Source organism: Neolamprologus brichardi, chromosome 11, assembly GCF_056152115.1.
Source record: "Neolamprologus brichardi isolate AB-2024 chromosome 11, ASM5615211v1, whole genome shotgun sequence".
In the NCBI taxonomy this organism is placed as follows: Eukaryota; Metazoa; Chordata; class Actinopteri; order Cichliformes; family Cichlidae; genus Neolamprologus; species Neolamprologus brichardi.
Window position 1 is genome coordinate 7,548,189 of NC_142114.1, and position 23,741 is coordinate 7,571,929.

The 23,741-nt window shown below is 42.4% G+C and overlaps 2 protein-coding genes and 1 long non-coding RNA gene across 4 annotated transcripts; 2 read left to right on the top strand and 1 right to left on the bottom strand.

The window, feature by feature from the left end:
• The first annotated feature begins 729 nt into the window (after positions 1–729).
• mtcl3 (MTCL family member 3) lies at positions 730–7,008 on the top strand. The gene is made up of 11 exons (XM_006794914.3): positions 730–851; positions 1,944–2,726; positions 2,964–3,188; positions 3,328–3,486; positions 4,088–4,159; positions 4,498–4,817; positions 5,044–5,203; positions 5,513–5,582; positions 5,797–6,343; positions 6,451–6,580; positions 6,695–7,008. The coding sequence occupies exons 2-11, from the start codon at positions 2,004–2,006 to the stop codon at positions 6,803–6,805; spliced, it is 2,517 nt and encodes an 838-aa protein (XP_006794977.1). The 5' UTR covers positions 730–851; positions 1,944–2,003; the 3' UTR covers positions 6,806–7,008.
• LOC148100467 (uncharacterized) lies at positions 3,980–8,311 on the bottom strand. The gene is made up of 5 exons (XR_015719765.1): positions 8,065–8,311; positions 7,492–7,600; positions 6,417–6,585; positions 6,148–6,312; positions 3,980–5,173 (listed from the first exon to the last, which is right to left on the bottom strand). It is a non-coding gene; the product is annotated as an uncharacterized LOC148100467 (long non-coding RNA).
• Positions 8,174–21,580, top strand: mtcl3a (MTCL family member 3a). 2 transcript variants are annotated; one of them, XM_035909509.2, is made up of 8 exons: positions 8,174–9,524; positions 9,758–9,925; positions 14,180–14,482; positions 16,291–16,836; positions 17,095–17,174; positions 17,390–19,223; positions 20,050–20,085; positions 20,168–20,290. In XM_035909509.2, the coding sequence occupies exons 1-7, from the start codon at positions 9,093–9,095 to the stop codon at positions 20,065–20,067; spliced, it is 3,381 nt and encodes a 1,126-aa protein (XP_035765402.2). In that variant the 5' UTR covers positions 8,174–9,092; the 3' UTR covers positions 20,068–20,085; positions 20,168–20,290. The 2 variants fall into 2 exon arrangements, with proteins under 2 accessions (XP_035765402.2, XP_006794978.2); XM_006794915.2 differs by lacking the exon at positions 20,050–20,085 and having other exon boundaries at positions 8,175–9,524; positions 20,168–21,580.
• The last annotated feature ends 2,161 nt before the right edge of the window (positions 21,581–23,741 follow it).

Consider the following 23,741-nt stretch of genomic DNA (forward strand, 5'->3'; position numbering starts at 1 on the left):
ACCCATTTCCATTTTCTCACAACAAACATCCAGAGAAATTTGCTGGGAGAAACGGACAGCACACAGATTTCTCTGTGCAATTTCTCATTTACTCCCCCGAAAGCAGTACATGAAGGCTGCCTCTATTCTCTCCAAGCACTAACTAGTCTGACTCCTGGGAGTGGAAGAATTTTGTACATCAACTTCGGTTTGGGAAAAAGAATGCAGCTGCCAAGAAGACGTCATATGGGAACTACCAGTGTAATTAATGTTTTAAACACCACAGAGCTAAGAGCTCATATGTATTCCGCTTAAAAGCCACAGAGGGAAGTGTGACTTCTAATGTATAACCAAAAGTCTAATAAGCAAACAATGTTACACATTTGAATTAGAATATTTGCTTATTTTATGGAATGTTGCTTTTAAGTAACTGTACAGTATCTTACTGTATATGCAAATATACATCATGCTGCATAACAATATATATATATATAAATGATGGGTAAATGATGCTTATATGCTTTTAAAATAGAAGACAATCATACGCCCTGCATGTGCAGACGGTCTAAAAAAATTAATGATATATGACCAGGTTAATATAATGCTGCGAGAACCTGTGTCCAATCACAATTCAGAGCGAGGCATCGAAAGCAGGACAGACTGAGGCTCCTGCCTTCTTCCAATGAGAGGAGCCCAGCTTCGTTTCCGTGCAGTTCGGCCCCTCCCTGCGATGATGTAATGTGATGAATATTGAAACAGGTTGCTCGGTGGTCGGGAGGCGCTCGAGTCAGCATCTCTTCTGCCTCCCCATCATCACTACCCTTTAGCATCCGACAAAAAGAAGAAGAAGAAGAAGAAAATTCCCAGAAAAGGTAAGAGATGGATTTGAAAGTGCATAATTTCCACGTGGCGATACCTTTTTTCTTTGAGTACTCAGGCGTGTTTTAGATGAATGTGGGCAACAATAACCTGTATGAAGGGCAAATGTCTGACTGTATTCCACATTATGTTCTCAGGCAGGCCTCCAAGGTGGGATGATTTACACTTGCTGCTGTTTGTTTGTAGAAGACACATCAGGCAATACATGAGTCCGCATGAGATGTTTTTTCCCTCAGTTTGGACTGATTTAGTATTCTTTAGTTTTTCGGCGCTAAATAGGAGACTGTGAGGCAGCCAGTCGATTCCTGATCCATTTAAAACTGAAGCAACAAAGAGAGAAAAAAGCATGAACAATGACAGCTGTGCAATAGCTTAAAAAGGGCGTTTTTCTTTTATTGCCTCTGACACTTTTGTCGCTCATCTTCCATTCAAGTAATGAGTCAGCGGGCATGTTGGAAACGAAGAGTAAGATGATGGCTGACAGGAAACAGCTATCTCCGGACGAGTGTGAGAGTGGTTCTTAGCGATCCATCACGAGGCTGGATCGCCCTTTGTTTCTTTCAGGGCGCTCGGAGATCAGATCAGGGGCCACTCTGAACCGGCTGTCTGTCAACTGAGCAAGTAGCGCTGCTTAATTGGCTGGCTGCTGTCTAAGGTTTAATAGCCAATGACATTAGGTTACATTAACCTCGCAATCTCTCTCTTTTTCTCTCTCGCCCACTTCCCACCCGTTGGGTGCGTGTGATGTAAATGTGGATTGTCTAATTACCCGGCCGAGCTGCAGCTGATCTCAAACACATCTCATCTAACAGGGTCTGTATGACTGACTGCTTAATCAGTGATGCTCACAACACAACTACTGGCAGCTTTCCTCTGGCAATGGTGTAACCTAATTAGCCTTGCCTATACACGGTGATCCGAGGTGCCTCCCGGTGAATCTCTGCCAGTTTTTTGTTTTCTCCAAATTTTATATATATTTTTTCCCGCAGGCTTTACTCCAAGAGGCAAATTATTTGATCGACCTGTAGAGCCTTCAGCCTACATCCTCTCTATTTTTTATGTCTAAAAAGTCAATTGTCCCCCAGGTACAAGGATACTGGTAAAGGGGATGGATGTTGTTGATGATGAGCTGATCCTCTGACACCATGATGAACCCATCATCTGCCGAGTCGCCGCGGCAGCCAGACAATAGCAGCCGGAAGCAGCAGCAGCAGCGATCGTCGTCTCCGGCTGGGCTAAAAGACGCTGCTTCTAAAACTACGCAGAAGGGCAGCAACCCATCAAAGCCCATCGCATCAAAACAGGGTGGAGGAGGAGGAGGGGGAGGAAGAAGTAGCCGAGGTCATTCTCCAGTCTCCACGGGCAGGGAGCGGCAGGCCGGAAGCGCTCCTGCCACCAGAGGCGCGGCTGCTGTCCAGCCTGCTGGTGCTGAAAATCCGACGCAGAGCAGGCCCGCGGCGGCGGCAGACAGAGGAGCCGTCCAACCAACAGAAGACGCTTCCTCGCCCTCCAGAGCTGATCAGAACCGCGTTGTCTCCGACCAACCCTGCGCATCCAAATCCCCCAAACTGAGGAGCAAAAATCCGAGGGGAGGGGAGGCAACTAGCAGCAAAAAGAGCTCGAAAGGCACAGTGGGCTGCGGACCCGGCTTCTGGAAGGAGGGATGCTTGCAGTCCGAGCTAATACAGTTTCACTTGAATAAGAGTTTAGGAAAGAAAGGGACAAAGATGCAGGCGAAATCAGCATCTCCGCCGGGCTCTGAGCCCGAGCTGTCCCCCGAGCGCGACAGTTCGCAGGTGGCTGCACAGCCAGACCAGAAACTACATGAAGAGCTGGAGAGACTGGAGGATGAAAACGAGGATTTGAAGGTAATGCAATTCTACGCCAGGGTTTAAATTTTCTTAAATAATAGGCCATGGTTTTTCTATTCTTCTTCTTTTTTTTGGCGTGTTCAACAGTCGCACTTGCTGTATTTGCACGCTTACTGCCTGATCACCGCTGCTGTAGTGCTGCTGAAAACTACATATTTATGGAAGTGTCAAATTTACCGAACAGATGCTGGATTCGATTATTTCATCACGCATTTCATTTCCACGTTTTATTAGAATGAAATCGAGGAGATGCGGGCAGAGATGGATGAGATGCGGGACACCTTCTATGAAGAAGACGCATGCCAGCTGCAGGACATGCGCAGAGAGCTGGAGAGAGCCAACAAGAACTGTCGGATTCTCCAGTACAGACTAAAGAAGGCTGAGAGAAAGAGGCTCAGGATCACAGAAAGTGGCCAAGTGGATGGCGAGCTGCTTAGAAGTCTGGAGCAAGACCTGAAAGTGAGTCTTTTGATGTCCCATCATCATCATCATCATCATCATCATCTAAATGAATGATCAAAACAATGAGTGAACCTCCCTCCTCTTTTTATTTTTCTATATGCTTTTTTTCTTTATTCTGTCTTGATTCCTCTCCCAGGTGGCAAAGGATGTGTCTGTGCGCTTGCACCATGAGCTGGAAAATGTGGAGGAGAAGAGGACAAAGACAGAGGAGGAGAATGAGAAGCTTAGGCAGCAGCTGATAGAGGTGGAGGTCACCAAACAGGCCCTGCAAAATGAAATGGAGAAGGCCAAAGAGGTGACAGGCTGAAGCCAGTGTGTCTTCATTTGTTTGACTATCTGTGACAGTTACACAATGCAAATTGTTACCTGAACCAAAAGTTAGACTATAAGATGCCATCTGAATATCACTGGAGAAAATGTGAAACCCCCCCCCCCAGTTTTCCAATGAATGTATGAGCTCCAGATTAAAATTAGCTAAAATGTAAGTAAAATAATCCCAAGACAAAAACAGAAAAACCTGCTTCGGGTACTCTGGGTTTATAGCAATATAACAGCCAGGTTTGTTGTCAGTGCAGCAGTGCTACTACCCTGCAGTAATATTACATATTTAGGACAACATGTCTTTCTTATGATGTGATGTGTAAGAAATATTTATATTCACAAACCAGTTGTTTTTGGGTGTTTTTCTTCAAGGCTCTAAAATAACAACTGCACAGACAGCAGCGTGCTTTGAATTTGAATATCTTACCAGAAACATTCTGGAGGGCGAGTTTAAGCAGTCCTCTTTTTTCCATTAGTGAGTGTTCAGTGTTCCATAAATCTGGATGATATCACTGCCCTCAGTAAGAAAACGCCAAGCTGCCGCTGATGGTGATGTAACCACTGTTTCCCCGCAGCTCTCACTCAAAAGAAAAGGCAGTAAGGACGGGCAGAAAGCAGACAGAAAGACTCCACAGACCCCAACAGAGGTGAGTCAGCAATTTATAAGATTATAAAGGTATAACCTTTGGCTGATATATTTAATAAAGAGGTTATTTTTCCTGTGTAAATCTCCAAATGAAAAATAAATGTGATAGGCTGGCTGGATAGTCATATTTTATAGTGAGTAAAAGTAACATGGAGTATCATCAAACCTGGATCTTGGGTGTAAATTTTTAAGCAGGCTACCAAAGTCATTAGAACACCAGAGAAGCTATATTGCTACTATATTGTCTCTGGTAGAATGGGCAAAAGACTTAAGACGTACTTTATTTATCTCAAAAGTTGGGAAGTTACTGAATGAAATAAATGTTCCATCTGTTCACAGGAAGAAAATGAAGATCTGAAATGCCAGCTAGCTTTCATCAAAGAGGAAGCCATCTTGATGAGGAAAAAAATGGCAAAGATCGACAAAGAGAAGGACCGACTTGAGCAGGAGCTCCAGAAGTACCGGTCCTTTTATGGGGATGTGGACAGCCCTCTGCCTAAAGGTGAGGCTGGAGGGCCTCCAACCACTCGTGAATCTGAGCTGAAGCTCCGTTTACGCCTTGTGGAGGAGGAAGCAAACATCTTGGGGCGAAAGATTGTGGAGCTCGAGGTGGAGAACAGAGGGCTGAAGGCTGAGCTGGATGACATGAGGGAGGACAGGTACTTGGCACTCATTCATCAGAATCCTGATGAGTCAACCAGCAGTTTAGTGGAATGAGATGATAGCTGTTATGAAAAGAAAAACTGGGGACTGGGGAACATTAAATATGTAAATTCTGACAAAGATAGTTATTGAAATTATTTCAAGTTTGAATATGCAGAAGCTGGAAGAGTAAAAGCACCCGACGTCCTCATTAACACTGCTCGTCTGCTCTTTACCTCCTAGTCTGGCAGCAGCTGGAGTGGATGGTTCTAGCAGTGGAGGTCAACAGAGCAGAGAGCAGGGTGAGGCTCTCTCAGAGCTCAGGCAGCAGCTTCAGCTGGTGGAAGACGAGGCCGAACTTCTCCGCAGGAATCTAGCAGATGTGGAAGAAGAGAACAAAAAGGTAATATATATATATATATATATATATATATATATATATATATATATATATTGTAAAAAAAAAAAAATCTAAAAAAAAATTGAAACATTTTATTGCAGTAACTGCGAAAAATGTAAATATTAAAAAAATAAAAATGCTGACAGCTTTCTAGCACCAATTTTCATGAAAATTGCAACAGACTAGCTGTAGTGCTTGACATTTTTAATTTTAGCAACATAAGATGGCAAGTGTTTCCTTGTTTTTCTTTTGGGTAAATGACTCTGATTGATGCTAAACACACATCAGGATAACACTGAGTTTCCTCTTCAGGTGACAAGTGAGCTCAATAAACTTAAATACAAGGCTGGGTCCCACGAACCTGGATCAAGACACGGAGGAGGTTTGTATGTTTTTAATATTCTAAATGCCTGTCATTGATGTTGTAGCAGGAGTTAAGCAACTGCACTGCAAGTAAAGAGGCATCTCTTCTTTTTAAGCTTATTAAATCTGAACTAGGTGAAAAAAAATGTGAAAAAAACCCTCCAGGAGCTGCACATTCAACCCTAATTTGAACTAATGCTCCATTTTCCATTGTTGCATTATTTCAACCCCAGGAGGAGCTGACCCTGCTAAAGTGGAGGCTCTCCAGGAGGAGCTGAAAGCAGCACGTCTGCAGATCAACGAACTGAGTGGCAAAGTTATGCAGCTCCAGTACGAGAACCGCGTGTTGCTCTCCAACATGCAGCGCTACGACCTGGCCTCTCACCTGGGCATCCGTGGCAGCCCTCGCGACAGCGATGCAGAGAGTGACGGAGGGCGGGACGATGACACACCTTCAGCCTCGGCTTCCTCCCCTCGCCTCCTCCCGCCACATCGCAAACGCGAAGGCCCAATTGGAGGAGAGAGTGACTCAGACGAGGTGAGAAACATCCGCTGCCTCACCCCGACGCGCTCTCTTTACTCACCTGTAGATAGTCGTTTTTTATCCAGAAGCCTGAAGGACCGGCAGCAGATGATAGACATCCGCATCGAGGCGGAGAGGCTGGGTCGGACCATTGACAGGCTCATCTCTGACACCAGCACTATCATTTCTGAGGCCCGAGTATATGTCACCAATGGGGAGCTGTTTGCTAGGTTGGATGAGGATGAGGAAGGTGGCAGGTAATTGTTACATGAAAAAAACTATCACAGTTTTGAGTGATCACTACACTGTCGTAGTCTCCTCCAAATTTACCTGATTTTGAAAGTCCAAACTTGTTCTTCCTCAGGATCAGAGAGCACGAGCTGCTGTATCGTATCAACGCACAGATGAAAGCCTTCAGGAAAGAGCTGCAGAGCTTCATAGACCGCCTGGATGTCCCCAAGCAGGACGACAAACAGGCAGAGGAGCCACTTTCTGTAAGCTGATAAAAACAAGAGTGACTGTCACATTTTCCCCCCACACTTTTCTTCTTCTAATGCTCATCATTCTTCTCTTCACTCCCATTTTTCCTTCAACTGCCATCGCTCCAGATGTTTCAGCCCATCATTTTGCTGATCCTCATTCTTGTTCTGTTTTCCTCACTGTCTTATGCTACCATTTTTAAACTGGTATTTCTTTTCACCCTGTTCTTTGTACTGTAGAGCACACTTTCTGCATCACATTATGTTTATTTTTTATTGCTTCTTTTTTTTTTAACATATTCATTTATTTCACTTTTTGTTATGTTGAACACATTACGTAAGGTCACACAAGGTCACATTCATTTTCCAAGTATGACCCACTCATCTGTTCAGCTGCTTTCAACATTCCCTGGAGACCACACACCTAGAAGCAACAGTGGAGTTTTAGGTGAGTATGTCATTCAATTCTTCCTACTGTGAAAACCTGTGATAGAATTCCCTTCACAGGTCAATCTAGGTTTAAGATGAGCATATCTGATTCTTCGAATCAGAAAGAAAAGCTGTCTGAAAATACCTGTGAGGAGAAATGTTTACCCCGAGCTGTGCACGTGCCTTATTTATGTGACTACAGGAATAAACACACATCTTTTATGAATACACTGTCAGGTCTGTGAAAATGCACATATGCCTACACACACTCAAGCACCCTCCCACAATAATACTGACACTCATACTGTAGGACTACATCTCCTGCAAGTTCTTCTTCTTAGGCAGCTGTGCTGAGTCACCACCAAATGTCAGCCTAATGTACAACAGATCATCCACACAGTCACGGGAAGCATAACAGGAGCACTGTCATTTTACCTGCATTAGTGTTGCACTGAGAATCTTACAAAATGCCACTGGGTGACTCTGCAAAAGCATACCGTTGGTGGATCTGTTTATCCAGCGGACCTGACCACCAGGACGGGGGCGGAACCGGTCTACTGCTTTCATCCCACCGGTGGGATGTTTTACGTCACATATTAGGGCCAGCTGTGGAGGAAGAGAGGAGGAGAGACGTTGAGGGAAAGGGAGAGAGAGAAAAGGGGGATTTTATTCCAGTTAATGAAAGCATAAATTCAGCGGTAGCCTCTCGCTCTCCGATCTTTTTTAACTGAACCGCCGCATTCTTGTTACTTCAGCCAATTTTGCTGGCTGAAATGAAATGTGTATGTGTGGGGGGATGAGGACATTCACCGCAACACTCGGGATTATCAGAGGAAAAACAGGTAAGAGCGCAGTGTTTGGTTAAGCTGCACGTGCTTCGTATTTTTGAACATAGCATATTAACACAAACGCTATGTAGTGCATGTAAATGTAAGCCGTTACTGTTATTTCGCCTGCTAATTACAACGTTAATAATAAAAGCAGCACGAGTTAGTCCACGTTTTACAGGCCTGAAGTTACAGACAAGGCTAGAGTCACAGTGGTAGCTCTGAGGATGAATACAAACACACCCTTCGTCGCTTTCCTCGTGATAGTCACCCCCTCTCATGCTAAGACAGCGGATGAGAAATGGCTAAGAGAGAAGAGATGGGCAGGCTTTGTTTACTGGGGAGGTAAGTTTCTTTTGCAGGAGTTTAAGATATCGTGTGTTAGTATTACGCTAACAAAAAGAAAGTTTCAAAAAAAAGAAGGAAAGAAAGAAAAAATGTGCGCCGTTTCTAAAGAGTGAAGATTAGCTGTTTTTAGCTAACAGTGAGGTGATTTGTTGCCATGGGTACAACACAAGGTGGCAACTCTTGCGACGTAATTAGAGGAGCCCGGTGTAGATTAGAGCATCTCTTTTACTCCTTAATACCCCTGCAGGCGCCGTTCAGCTATTTGGCTTTAAGGGTATAAACTCATGGTTACAGGGGGTAAAAATACTCCGCAGCTCTTACATCAGTGCACTCCACGATATATTTTTGGGAGCTTCTCCCATTCGCCTCAGAGTGGTTACTGGGTGTCTTGTCATTGCTTGCTCTGGATTGTCGCCTACAACGTCTCTGTGTGTGGGGCAGAGACGCGGCACGGAGCTGAGCGTCCCGGGATGTATTTTTTTATTTTTATTTTTTTAAACATGTGAAATTAAAAACAGCGCAGGTTTAGGACACAGCAGAAAACCTGCACGTTATTTAAAAGAGAGAGCGAGAGAAAATACCGTAGGGATTTGCTGCAGAATGAGGGCTTAACTTCACCCCAGTGAAGATATGGAAGGGACTCGAGCGTCCTGCGTGAGCGCTGCTGTGACTGCTCACCCGAGCGCTGCTGTTTGGCCGACGTGGGATTTGATCGGGTTTGGATAACTTTTTCTGCCACTGGTCACCACTTGAAAAGCAGCTGGAGTTTACGAGAAAGCATGCCGAACTATTTGAAAAATGTTTCCTACTTAATCCATACGGAGAATCGATGGATCTACTTAAAGATTTGCTTTGTGATCGTACTCTAACAATCGATCCAGTGAGGTTATTGTTTTAATGTGTTCTTTTAATGCACTTGAGAAATGTGGAGCGCTTTTGTGAACGGCGCGGGGCTGCACAGTGGGGGCGGTGCTGGCGGGGGATACGTCCCTTCTCAGGGATGGGAGTTTGTCCCGTGCTCCAGGATGGAGAAGACAGACAGAGGCAAGGGAAAAAATCGCAACCCGTTGAGGAGGATCTCTTCCCCACCCACGGTCTTCAGTCAGATCTACGACGCGCAGCTCGGTGCTTCCCCTGCAGGTGCAGAGGGTGAAGCGGGGTCCCAGCTTGAGATTCACAGGGAGCAAATGTGGCCAGGTCCAGAACCCCAGCAGCAGCAGCAGCAGCAGCAGCGGGAAGCCCAGCATACACGGCTAAAAAAGAAATTTGAGGATCTAAAAAAGCGACACGTACATGACAAAGAAGAATGGATACGCCAGAAGGAGTCATTGTTGAGAGAAGTGGCTGACATACAAGTAATTGAGAACATTACAACTCGTCTGTCAGCTATACTAAAATACGAATATTTTGTCAGTAGCACACAACTATAAATTGGTGTATTTAATGTTTAATGTTCTTAGATTATTCTTTGGAGTGAAATTGAATGTTTAATCTTTTGTTTGTGTAACCAGCTGTCTATTATCAAACATCCATTTCTTCTGAGTTCTTCTGTGATTGTAAAAAGAAAAAAATTGGTTTTTTCGTGCAGGGAGGGGAGAACAGGAGGATTCTGTTGGACCTGAAGACGGTTTTAGAAGAAGTGCAGGTGGAGGTGAAGAGAGAAGAAGAGAAGAGAACAGAGCTCCAGTTGCAGTATACCAGAGACAGATGTGCATGGGAGCTGGAGAAAGCTGAACTTAAATGCAGGATTGCACAGGTAAGTGAGGGATGATGGTGACTTTATTTTTAGTATATATGTACACACACAGACACATCTTATTTTAATAATTGCATATTTTCTTGTGTTTGCGCATGGCTGGCATTCATTGTGGTGTAAATTGGACTTGCTGCCAATATGGCAGGGTGATAAGTCACAGTGGCTTCTATCCAACTCAAGCCTCAGCTCAGACAAAAGATTTGCATGGACGAGACAAACTTAGTTTTCCCACCGAGCCAGAAACCAACACCAAACTTGGCTTTCAACTGCTGGCTCTGGGAAAATGAAACATTAGCCTGTTTTGGCAATGGATAGCTATTGTTAAACGTGGTGAAAAAGGACAGAAACTACTTGAAGTTAAGTTTGCATACCAGTGCCATGCTGTGTTGAGCACTGTATGGATCACTTGAATGACCATTCACAGCTATTCTTCAAAGCAGTGTGGCTTTAGGGATTTAGCATTTTTTCTGGTTATATCAGAAGATGGATTTATTTGGCTGCTTTAATGCCTAAATCTTATGAGACTTGTTCTTCCTTTGTAGATCAAAAGAAAGGATGAAAACTTTTCATGCTGTGAACTCTGTTAATATTAAGACTTAACTGCACACTGACTGCTTTGCATGTCTCTTTGCTCGTTGGAGCTGTAGTTTCTCTGTGATGTTGTGATGGCAGCAGCTTTATCTGCTAGATGAGCCCCATATCATTCCTATCACAGACTTTAAACTGATTGATCTCCTTCTGAGTGAAGTCATGAATCTCCTAAATTCTATAACATGGTGATAGAAATTAAGGGGTTGCTGCAATGATACTGCTGAGAAGTAATAACACTAGAATTAAACTAAGTTCCAGGGATTTGTCAGATCACACACATTGGTTTAACTATCATAATGTAGCTTTTCTGTATGTGAGTAGAGAGCAGACTGTGACTTCTCAGCTCTTCTCTTTGTCCCCCAGGGCCTTTTCACAGTGTGGTTGAAAAATAGCCAAATAAAAACGGACATTTACTGTTCTGCTTTGTGTCCGTAAAGCTCAGTGAACCAGTGTGAGAAAGACAATTCAGTTTCTGCAGAGCATACCATGATACCAGAGAAACACACACACACACACACACACACACACACACACACACACACACACACACACACACACACACACACACACACTGATGTTTTCACCAAGATGCTGTAAATGTACTTATCTGTATTAGAGACAGTTACCTGCCACCTGAGAGCTTTTTTTTGGCACAGGTGTCTGTCAGTGTCTGTCCTTGGTATATGTTTGCAAAGGCCTCATAGTAGTTTGTGTCATAGCGTTTTGTGTTTGTGTCAAATGAGAGTATTTAGAATGTTGCCTCTCATGCACACTCACAGTTTTCTGTATGGATTGCACAAACAGACAAAAGTGAAATGTGACATGCTGAGTAAGATTTACTCCATTGTAGTTGTTTGTCTTGATGCCTCATCCTGCCACAGTTTATGCTTTTGGGCACATGTTTACCAAGAGTAAAAATAAGGTCGCTCTTAAAGATCCAAATCCAAACTATTTACAGCAGAGAACTCTACTAACTGACTTGCAGACTTCTAATTACCTTGCATATCAAATAGGGGGGGTCTATTGTTTGTTTCACTCTTTTCACTTCTGTGTGAACTACTGAACTAAACAAATGTTAGTTGTCTGTGAAACACCTCACAAAGGTTGACAAGAATGAATGCAAATCAATGAGTGGAAGTCAGCCGCGCAAACTGGGTGTAGCTTCATTTCACTTTGAAGTGATATGTGAACAATTTCAGCATGGGTGACAAACTCCTCTGTCATTTTCAACATGTTGGTTTCACTGTGCCAGAAGCAGAAGTATCAGTTTTTTAGTGAGACAAAGCAAACACATGGTGTACTAAAGGGCAAGAAATCGCTACGGTGCTTTGAATGTGACCTTTGATCATGTTGATGACAATCTATAATAGTAATGAAATGAAGAATATTTATACATGTCACTCTGTGCATGTATGTTTTAAAAACTGCCGTTAAATGCATTCGACTGAGTCATAAAGTTAAAGTGGTATCATCTGAGCTCTTTAGTACAGTATCCTGCTAGCTGAACAGCTAGATGCTGTTTATTTATTAGTGCAGTTTAAGGAGACGTTTTGAAAGCAGTATCAGACTTTAATTTATTCTCTTTTGGTCGTTTTGTAGGTGATGAATCATAAAGAAGCTGCAAGATTTAGCCATATGAGTAGTTTTTTTAAAGTTTGGCTTCACTGATATGTTTTCTAGATTAATTGCTGTACCAGAGATTATGGGCTCCAAGCCAAAGCGAGTCAAATAAAGGGCTGCAGTATTTTATCAGCAGTTGTATGTTTGTGCTCATATATTCATATATTAAAGGCACATAATTTACTTTGGTGGGCTTTTGTATTTTGTAACTGCTATATGTTGTTTCCAGATACCAAAGAAGCATCCAGGGTCCCAGGCAGAGGTCTTAGCCCGATATTTCCAGGCATATTTCCCTGCATGCCACTGATTTATGAATGCTGCTGGCAGCTAGGAGACATCTCATTCTGCTTTAGCAGCCAACGCTCCCTTTTCCCTTTACCACAGCTCCCCGCCTCCCCTTGGAATGTAACATTGTACAAGCTGTGTGTTCGCTATTTATAGTGGGTCACCCTGGTGACACAGTTACCTTTATATACCCTGTGTGCCATACAGTGACTATCAGGGTGGCCAAGAGTAGTTGGAGGTTGTGTATCAAAACTGAATTTAAGGATGTGAATGAGTATGTTTCCTTGTGCTGGAAGAAATGCTGGTAATCTGCGTCTCTGTTTACATGTTCCTGCAGTATTTCCTTTATAAGACAGTTTAACTTCCTTTGTCAATCATTGAAAACTTTGCTTGGCTCTTTATTGTGACTCCAAGCATGTTATTTCTGTATTTTCACAAGTTGTTTACATGTAGATGTTTAAATAGAGTGTGGACAGCACCCGTCATCATCCATCTCTAATTGTGGAGAATTTTGAAAAGAGCTACAGGCAGATTGTGTTGACTTGTTTTCCTACTCCATAATTTGTTGATCCCAGGCCACAGGCAAAAATAACACCATGACCGAGGTTTTTGGTTTGTGTCTGCGGATGGACACTGAAATAACGCATTTGTGCAAGCTTATGCATTCTCTCCGTCTTTCTAACAAACACTACATACAAACTCGCACATGCACACACACCCAGGCACACTAATATACTGTATGCACAGGCGTTGTCCTGGGCTCTTTCCAGCACCAAAGCCATTTTTTTTTTTTACTAGCAACAAAAATGCACATTTGCCATGGAATGCACAGATCTGTGTACTGAAACACCCCCCTATCCTTAGTTCTGTAAAAAAGCACATTCTCTACATCAGATGGGTTTTCCCCAACACTGCTATATTAAACTGAGGCCACCAGTGCTCTAGTGTTTGTTATTTTCAGGCTAAGTCTAAGTAATTTTTCTCTTTCTATCCTTTTCTCTTACAGTTCATAGTTTTGCGAGATTTCTTTTCATTCTCAGTAATTCGATAACATACTTTCAGTGTCCATGTTTGGCTGTTCAACAGGGAAAATCCCAGGGGAAATGCCCATCCTATCTTATTTAAGAAGGACCTTTATTTAATTAAAACAGAAAATTCAAATTGAATCCAATAAGACTGGCATATTAGTAATGTTTTCAATGCTATTTGCATTGAAAGGAATCATGGTTGTATCCTTATTTGTGTTTAAAAAACCATCTTAACACAAATAACTGGATTACCAGACTGTCATTTGACTGAGGTCACATCTGCAGACATATTTTCCTGTGTGTGAAAATGCCATATCCTGCACTGTATCCTGTGTTCGTTAAGTACCATAGAAAAGAAAGTTGAACCCTGAACCTATGAACCTGTGTGTGGGTTCTTACAGGATATTTTCAGTATTCAGTTTTTTGTCTTTCTCTCTCTTCCTACTTGTGAACCCACTCACACTTATCCCCATGGTGTATTATTCCCCCACTTCCTCCACCTTCTCTTCCTGCCCCTCCTTCATTCTCTTAATTCCACATTTAACATTTTCTCCTACTCCTGCCTTCATGTCTTGTCATCTGGCTTTCGTCCTCTGGTTCTCCAATTGCAATTTATCCTTTATCACGACTGTTTTCTACAATGTCTCTCCCACTCTTTTTCTTTCTATCTCCCTGCTAACTTTTTTTCTCCTCCTCTGCAAACTGTGCACTCCCTGTCTGGTTCTTTCAGTTGGAGGGTAGAGAGGCTGCTGGATTGGTACGTGGAGGGGTCCAGTCAGCAGCAGGACCTTGCTCTTCAGCTTCACGGTGCACTCGAGAACAGCACGGTGAGACATCGACGACCTGCAGGGAGAGGGAAGAGCAGCAGAGGATCCTGGCAGATACATATTCTACGGCCATGGACCTGCGCAGCCGCCTGGAGCACAGCGAGAAGGACTGGTTGAGAGAGAAAACTGAGCTGCTGGAAAGGTTTGACGTGGAAAGAAGGGAGTGGGAGAGCCAGCTGAAGGATATGCAGAAGAAAATAGAAGAGGTAAGATGCTCTGAGTGTGAAGGTATGTCTACATTTCATTGGATTTGTGGTTAAAGGTGAAAGTTGTCTTTACAGTCATAGTCAGGGCAATTTTATTGCAGCACGTTTATATAACAGTAAACACAACAACAATAAAAGCTTATCACAGAAAAAGTGAAACATCACATCAAGTATGCAAAAATTACAAACGTTGTACAGTAGTTGTTGAGTAGTAGTTAACTTAGCCACTTTTAATTGTCCATCCATAACAGGAAATTATGTGATGTATGGCTTCATATAGCTGCTACAGTGTGTAACACTTCCCTCCTTCACATCCTGTTCACCATCAACTGTGTGAAAACATCCTCCCCGATCATTACAACGGAGTTTGAGGAAAGAAAGGCATTGGAAGAATTAGAGCGCTCTGTTAGTCCTCTGGACTCTGAGACAGGCGAGAGGCAGTGATTAGGACTGTCAGTGACCTGGAGTGCTGCAGTAATGAACTCCTCCATATGTAAACATCTATGTTAGACAAGTCTGCAGCAGTCAGAAAAATTACTGGTTTCTTATTTCTATTTGGATAATAGAATGTGCTGATATGGTGCAATTGATCCCACCTTGGTGTGAAGTTATTCACACTTTTCTAAAGTGCAAATTGACTAATTGAACACAAGTTTAGGAAATCCTTGATCTTTAATGTTCAGAAGTATACCTGTTTATGTGAGAACAGCAGAAAAGGTCATTGGTGCCTCACTTCTAACACTATTGGACATCTACAACAAGCACTGCATCTGCAGAAGTCTGGGCATTGCAAATGATCCCACTCATCTTTTGTGCAGTCTGTTTTCACTTATGCAGTCAGGGAAAAAGGTACAGGACCATTCGCTCAAGGGTCATGCTCCTGTTAAACAGTTTTTGCCCCTACATCAATCACGCTGCTGAATTAGAACAATAGACTAGACATTACTAGCTGTTTACCATCCTGCTATTTTGCACTATACACATTTTTATTTTTGTTTAAATGTTGTTTTGTTTTTATGTAGTTACATAAAGTTGAGAAATTAAACAAGTGGATTGAAACCTGACATGCCCAGAAAAGCAGATTAGTGTTTTTATACCCAAGTAGTTGGACAGAGAGCAAAAGCACTGGAACAATTTGCTATGAAAAGAACATGTGGCTCTAATTTGCCCCCTTGAGACCAGAAAATTAGAGAGGAAAACAACAGAGGAATAAAGAAGGCTAAAGCGCAGTAGTCCCATCTAGACATTGCATGATGGGAAGGGAGCCTAGTCGGTATGAATGGCTTACTATTTTAAGATTTCCATGGTAGGAGGCCAAAGGTTATCCAATGTTATTTAAGAGAAGTCTTTGAATGTTATTTTCTTTAGTCTGCTGTGGTCTAAAAATGTTCATTAGCTCTCTTGCCTGACTTCTCATCATTTAACGTGAAGTTATTATTATGCATAAGCAGTGGATCCAGAATTTTACTGTATAATCATATGGTGCCATTTATAGTCTTCGCACTGCTTGAGCCTTTCATGAACTGTTTTATCTGTGATATTTAATCTCATCCTAAGGTTGAGGTTGGAGTATGCTGTAGCACACTAGTCTGTTAAAAGATGCATTCTTGTCATTAAACTAATAATATCACTGGATAAAAAAAAATCTTACTACAGATATTATTTTTCAAAAATATTTCCATTCTAAATGAAATATTTGCCTAGATTAATAACAATATTGCCTTTCCTTCACTATTAGAAACCTGTTAACAAAGTCTGTCAACATAGCTGTGTAAATTCTGACCTCTATTTCCTCTTCTCATCTCTAGCTGTACTGTGAGGTGAGAACCAAGCGAGCAGGGCCTGGACTGGACAGTGGCAGACCGGATGCCGCCACTGATGCTGTGCATAGACTCAGCATCCGCTCTACCAGCACAGGGTCGAGTCTTCTCAGCGATAACTGCCACTCGGAGCCACTCAGCAGCAGCAGTCAGTCAGAACCAAACAGACATCCATCTTTACCTGGACTTTATCACAACAGAAGCATCAGTGTTGATGGTGGTTGCGGTAACAAAAACAGTCACCACTCCACCTGCTTCCAGAAAGACAGTCTGTGTGATTTTATTGTTGGTAATGAGTTTGCTCGGAGCCAGTATTCACAACCTAAGCTTGTGGATGTATTAAAATCTGCAGGGACTTGGCAGCAAAGCTCAGTCACTGATAATAAGGAAGATGTGGATACAGCAGAGCTTGATGCTGATTATCATGGAGCCCCAGAATGTGGAGTAAAAAAGGAAAATGTTTGTAAAGGCAATGAGGAAAGAGGCCTGAGCGACGGCAGTGACAAGAAGACGAATACGATTGCTCTTAATGCTGTGAGGGTTTTATCTATTTTTTAATTTGCTATTAACTCTAACACTAGATATATTACACTATATTTGTCACTGGTGATGTTAAACGGTATACCCTTACTCTGCCCTGTACCTGTATTTTAGTCATCACTTACCTTTTGCAGATAATCCTCTTTATGTGCCATACCACCAGCTCTAGGTTTTAGTGATAAAATACTCTGGCATTACACAATATTCATCTTGTCTCATTGTCTTTCTTTCTGCAACGTTTGTCTGTTTCAGGCTCTCAAAGAGATTGCCCGTGTAAGTGAGGAGCTTTGTAGTTACCAGGATGAGATCAGAAAGAAGAAGGGAGATAAGAGGTAAATCCCTGTTTTTATGTTAACTCTCAGGCACCAGCATAGGAGTAGGATAATCTGTGTCTGCTGAAGCTCACCATGTACATAGTGTCAATGCCATGTTTGTTTTATTGCAAAGTGTAAATACATGACATTTCTCTTCAAACTTCAGATGTAAATTGTCTAGATTGATTTTGTAGAAAGATAATGGACTCAGTTTACACTTTATTTGCTTTCAGGAATCGATCTGAATCTCTGTGCCTATCTCAGGAAAGTGACATACTCTTTGGCCATAACGAAACGCCCCTAGATGTGGATGAAGCTCCTTGTGACCTCAGCCAGATCTACGATGATCTCCTGGCCTTGGAGAGGGAAAATTGGATCACTTTGTCTCCAGGTAACACCTGGCAAGTAAAAAAAGGGCTGAGTGAATCCTGGACAACAAATAACACTGATCCAGATGGCTACACAAACACACAGACAAGCCATGGAGTGCACTCTGAAATGGATACAGCAGCCCCACCAATCCCTCCTCGGACCTCCTCCTGGAATCTGAGCACTCCCACCCATCCGGACACAGAACTGCACATCCCAGAATCTCCAATATCAACTGTGAAGAAGTGCCATAGTCCCTGCGCTTTAGTGGACAGAAAGTGTAGCAGCCCATCCATTGTCAGGAAGTTTGGGGCTATGCTACAAGAAAATGAAGGAAAAGTTTTTGTAGATGGTGTGGTAGCATCGTGCTCGGTGCCTGCTAACTCTAACTGTAATTTGGCCTGTTGCCACAACCGCTGGTCCTGTGATACAAGCACGTTCACTAACAGTAAGTTGTCCACATATGGATCTGTGCAGAAAAGCTTCTCTGAAGTCAACATACGGACTGCCAGGAAAGATCTGTGTTCAGATTACTGTCCAGGTGTTGGGAATTTAAAAGGTGCTGAGGCACAAACACCTCCAACTGTCAGAGATACTGTCAGACCTGTAGAGTTGCTCCTGTCCTCACCTGTCAGCCTCAACCTTCAGGGATCCAGAAGAAACATAATGCTGGAACAAAAAACAGCTGAGTTCAACCGAACTTTATTTCAGGCAGAGATGGGCCGTGGGGTAGATGGAGAAGACAGTCTTAATGCAACGAATACCAGCTCAGTGGGTTTCCAACCGGTCCATACAGAATCTGAGGTTTTACCTTCCAAAGAGACTATGTTTGAGCCACATTTTACTGATGCAACCACTAGCATCATGGGTGAGCATCCTGAAGCAACTGTCTCAGAGTCTGCAATACAGAACCCTGAGGTCCAACCAAGGTCAGTAAGATGCACCACTAAACCAGAGGAGGCTATTATAAAGCAAGAACCTCTTTCTGTATTTTCAACTGTTCCCCCACAGGCTGTTCTTAGGGAAGCATCAGTACCCTCTCATAATCCTGCACACCATTGTGAGGTCAAGCACAAAGTTCGAACAGCAAGCAGTCCTTCGAAGAAAAAGCAACACAGAGGAGCAACAGAGGGTCTTTTTTCTGAACCGGTCTTGCCTGCAAGTACTCAGCCAGCTCAGCCTGTGGATGATTCCAGCTCTAAGAAAGAGAATCCCCATGGAGCAAAGGCTCAGCCAGTCAGAGCTGCTGTTTCACTCCAGCAGCTGTCTGCTGAGAACAAACAAAGACAGACGGCACAGCCAAGACATGTTTCAGGGTCTTCCTGCCAGTCTGACCCCTCCAGACCTGGGCCTCGAATAATGAATGACCATCCGTGGAAACCCCTCACTCTTGCTGCATACCCGAGGCCTGAGGGATCCAGGTCCAACTATGGAGCAGTTGAAAGAATTCTGAAAAATTATGAAAGTGCAGCTCGGGCACAACAGAACCAACAGAACGAGATGCATTCTAACTCTAACCCATTCTTCAGTGCTGCACATGAGAAGAACGCCACAGAACTGGACATGCTGAATGTGAACCCTCTGCCTTTACCTCTTACTTTGAGACACACACAGAGTGCCCCAGTCATGCACCCCAGTCATGCACAGCTAAGCAGCCACAGTGCCAGTGGTGTGAAAGAGATACAGCTTGTAGTGCAGGTGGGTGGAGCTTGACAGAATTATGCTGTATTAATGGAAATGCTTTTTTCATTCAGCAGATCTTCACAATGAAGATGTTAATATAAAGAAAGTTCACTTGAAGAAAGTCTGCAACTGTGTATTTAAGTTTGAACAAAATCTATTTAAGTAACACTATATTTTTGGGGCCAGTTATACCAATGGACCAGGAAGTTGTACATTTTGTTCTGTTCCATTATGAAACACTAGGCAATTACCCTTGACTGAGGACAGCTCCAGTGGGAATGTTGTTTATTTCTGGTATGTGCTAAGAGACAGAGGCAGGCCAAAGCCTCCATTATAATCTGGGCATCTGGGCCATTCCATTGCTTAAAGGCTCTTAACAAAAGGAACTGGCAGTGTGGTATATAAAGTTTAAAAAAGGGAGGTCTGCTCACCCTCACTGGCTTGTCTTTCATCTTTCAATGGTTCTATAGTGGAAGTGTTTTTCTGGCCTTTGTGTTGAAATTACAGAAGTATCTGCAAGAAACCAGCTGACTAAATGCCCTTGGCAGATTGCAGAGTGGAGTGAGCTGAAGTGATTATGCTTCTTTCAAGTCATGCAAATGTTTAAGAAATTGTGCAATTATCAGCCAGTTTTATTTGACCTCGTGAAAAGAACGTAATTGGAGGCACAACTGAGGAGCACTACCCACGATGATTCTGAAGTGCTTTTAAATCGGTTCAACTGCAGCATATGTAAGATATTCAGTTTCACTTTCCCCTCGACCACCATGTGTGACTTTTTCCACATAAGAATGCTTTATTTTAGTGTTCCTGTTTGAAATGTGCCTGTTGTTTTCCCTAGGGTCAAGAAGACAACTAATGGAACACATGACAGAATGTAAAGTATCTAAGTGTGTGAACTTGATTGAAGACAGGACGGTGTGATGATCCTAAATGTTAATTCATTTTTTTCCTCTCAGGAAAATGAAGAGCCTTCCTCCACCCACAAGAGCTTTTCAAGACCTGCCCGCCCAGCCAACCGTCGTCTCCCCTCGCGATGGGCCAGCCGCTCCCCCACTTCGTCCTCCTCCACCTCGTCCTCTCCCTCTACCACTCCTGTTGTGCCTCCATCCATTCCCCTTCAGAAGCTCTCCTCTTCTTTTACATACTCACATGCCTTTCACATTGAGACTATCATCATTTGATCTTCACTGTGTGACCGAACCAACCAGAAGCCTTGAATAATAACCTCTGAATTTTGAACCTTTGCTTTTTACTGTTGTATATAAAAATCCAGACTGCCTCTTAGCTACTACAGACTAAGAAGTGCTTTAGTTGTGAGTTCATCAGCAAACTCTTAGAATGTATGGTATCCAGTGGAGCCTAATTGACCAAGAAAGGTAAGAAAGTGTCTGAAGCAGCTTCAGTAATTCAGCAGTACGCTCTGATTAATCTGCTAGGAATCATACCTTACATCCGACGTTGAATACATCACCTTCCAAGGAATAACACAGCCGGCGTGTTATTTATTTATATTAACCATCTGAAAGGATAATCTCTGCTCAGGTCTGAATTCTAGCTTTGACTAGTGTAGCCTTGCTAATCCGTCAACAACAGACACTTCACTTCTCACTCTGATATATAAACTGTATTTACACATTGAAAGTGATGTTGATTCATGATAAAGTGGTTAAACCAAGTAAAATCCAAAAGAATGTGTTTACAATGTACTTTATTTTGTATTTTGCGTGCATTGTGTTTATGTGCTTTTTTAGCACAAAGTGTGATATTACATATACAACATGTAGCATCATGTTGACTTCAGAGATAAAGATGGTGGATTTTCTTTTAGCATTACTTTCTCCCAAACAAAGCAGTGTCAGTTTTCTGCCTTCTTGATCACTATCTTCAGTACATGCCTGGATTGTACCTTGCCTGTGACTAAAACACATTGCTTTACACTTACTTGTGGTTTTAATTTTTCTTTACTAAGCAAAAAGAACATTTACTTGATATCAACAGGTTAAATGTGAGTTTTTTTTATAACTTGGTACCAAAGGCTGATTTATTCAACATTTCCTTCTTTTTTTTTCTTCAATTAAATGCATTGTTTGTAATTACATTTCTTTTGTCCATCCACTTCTGATGTTTTCTAGAGTTTCTGTCAAAACTAATTCTTGAGCTCCTGCTTAATTGCATAACATGGCTAACAATGCATATGAAAGACGTAGAACAGCCTTTTTCTCTACTTTTCCTAATTCTGAATGGTCACATATCAGGACATTACTCAGCTGAGTAGTACAGTATTTTTGAGTCAAAGTGGTAAATCATGAAAGTGATGCCTTTGCTGTTCATTTTGTGTAATAAACATAAGGATTTTGCTTCTCTTTTCACATGACATGTCAGAGTGTCTTTGTAATATACCTGTAATATATCTAGGATATGCTATATGTGCTTTTGTCATGCTCTGTTGTTAGCGACGTTTCTCAAAATTGTTGACAGCTTAAATCGTGTTGTGAAAGCAACAGACAAACATAACACAATATGAGAGGCGTGTTATTATACAGTAGAATAGAGAAAATAATAAATTGACTAGTCCCATAAACAAACCCTTTTATTTGACCTATTTAATATGATAAATATGTATAAGCACGGTGGCACAGTGGTTAGCACTGTTTCCGCACAGCAAGAAGGTCCTGAGTTCAATTCCACCATCAGGTGGAGGTCTTTCTGTGTGGAGTTTGCATGTTCTCCCCGTGTTTGCGTGGGTTCTCTCCGGGTACTCCAGCTTCCTCCCACAGTCCAAAGACATGCAGCTTGTGGGGATAGGTTAATTGGTTAATCCAAATTGCCCATAGGTGTGAATGTGCGAGTGAATGTGAGTGGCAATGGTTGTCTGTCCCTGTGTGTTGGCCCTGTGACAGACTGGCGACCTGTCCAGGGTGTACCCTGCCTTTCGCCCTATGACAAGGGCTGACAAGGAAAAGGATAAGCGGAAGCGAATGGATGGAAATATGTATAAGCAATGACTTATAACAACAGTTGCCTTGTGGCACTATGTGTTGCAAATCAAAGACTCCACAAGAGAAAAACCCAACAATCACAAAATCCCCTGTGAGTAAACTCATGACGATGGCGGGGAGAAACAACCCCCTTTTAACAGGGGGTTCTTCTTCATCCTCCCCTGAGTCTGACACAACCAGAGGCAGGAAAGAGTGGGCATTTGTGACTGGCAGGTGGTGAGGGTAAGAAGAAGAGAAAAAAGAAGATCATAGGTAGATTAGGTCAAAACACAAACTACAGGAGAGGGCAGACATTGAGTAATTTATTTCTCAGCAATCAACCCATGCCTGATTCCCAGGCTGCATGTGTCTTCAAACCTTATCCTTTCACTATGAGCAATAATTTAGTACATTTTGGACATTGGTCAGACTTTGCGCATAAATATTTATGTGAGAGAAATCAAGTCACAGTGCATGACGTTTCAGCTCACAGAGATGAAGCACCAGAATCAAACGACTGTCTGGCTCCAGTTGCTTCAATCTTGCTGGCCAAGATCTCTGGTAACACTGTGATCTCTTCCTGTGAGTGCAGAGCAACGTGACATCAGGAACTGTCTGTCTGACACTAAACACTATAATGTCAATGTGTAAGCACTTCTGTTCCCACCTTTTCTTTTTGCAGTTTTCTTTCCCACATTCCTTTCTGTAAATATGTTTCCATCACATGGAGTAAATATGCATTTTTGTGTTTATTTTTTACTTGCCTAAACACAAAAACATGAAAAGTACCATGCTATTTATGAATGTCAAGGCTCTGTTTAGTAAATGCATTAGTTATGCAACTTCACACACACTCACACACCCTGAAACCTTGCACTCTAGGCTGACTGAAATAACAGGTGCGACAATGTTGTGGTGCCAGAAATCCTACCAGGGGCTGATATAAATATAAATATTGTCATTCTCTTCTGACCTGCCCAGTCTAGGACCATATTGGCTGTCGACCCTGTTTTACTATGTCAAGGTTGGGCAAGAGTGCACACTTGTGCTATCCTGTAGTCAGATCTGGAGGTTTCCAGATGCTAAAACCATTATATAACCAGTGCTCTTTATCCTGTTGCTGATTAAAATAACACTGAGGGAAAGAATTTAGAGAACAATCTGTATTTCATCAAGGAGGCAAAGAATGGTAACACTTAAAATTACCGTCACCAAGTGTTGACACATGAGCTATAAGAGACTACTGGTTATTCTTGTAATAGTTAATGGAAAATTGTCTTTAGCAAGCCATTATTTGTAATGTCATTAGTGAAAGATCAGAAAGATAAATATCAGAATTTTAATACTGACCAGCAGTTTCACGGCCAGGTGAGGCCTGCTTCCCTGTTTTTTGTTTTTTTTTTTACTGACAAATAAAGTAGACATAATATCTGAGGTTAAGTCACATGAGTGTAGTTTATACCTTTTAACTTAATTTTAAATATGAGACCTAAAGAGATCTACCTGCGAGTGAGAGCCTATAATTAGGCTGAAAACACCAAATAAACCTATG

Bases quoted from the DNA above. Each gene is read 5' to 3' on its own strand.
- mtcl3 (XM_006794914.3), top strand. From the start codon at position 2,004: ATGATGAACCCATCATCTGCCGAGTCGCCGCGGCAGCCAGACAATAGC. The intron at 3,487-4,087 runs GTGACAGGCTGA...GTTTCCCCGCAG, and splicing joins AAATGGAGAAGGCCAAAGAG to CTCTCACTCAAAAGAAAAGG. The intron at 6,344-6,450 runs GTAATTGTTACA...GTTCTTCCTCAG, and splicing joins GAGGATGAGGAAGGTGGCAG to GATCAGAGAGCACGAGCTGC.
- mtcl3a (XM_006794915.2), top strand. From the start codon at position 9,093: ATGTGGAGCGCTTTTGTGAACGGCGCGGGGCTGCACAGTGGGGGCGGT. The intron at 9,525-9,757 runs GTAATTGAGAAC...TTTTTCGTGCAG, and splicing joins GAGAAGTGGCTGACATACAA to GGAGGGGAGAACAGGAGGAT. The intron at 17,175-17,389 runs GTAAATCCCTGT...ATTTGCTTTCAG, and splicing joins AAGAAGAAGGGAGATAAGAG to GAATCGATCTGAATCTCTGT.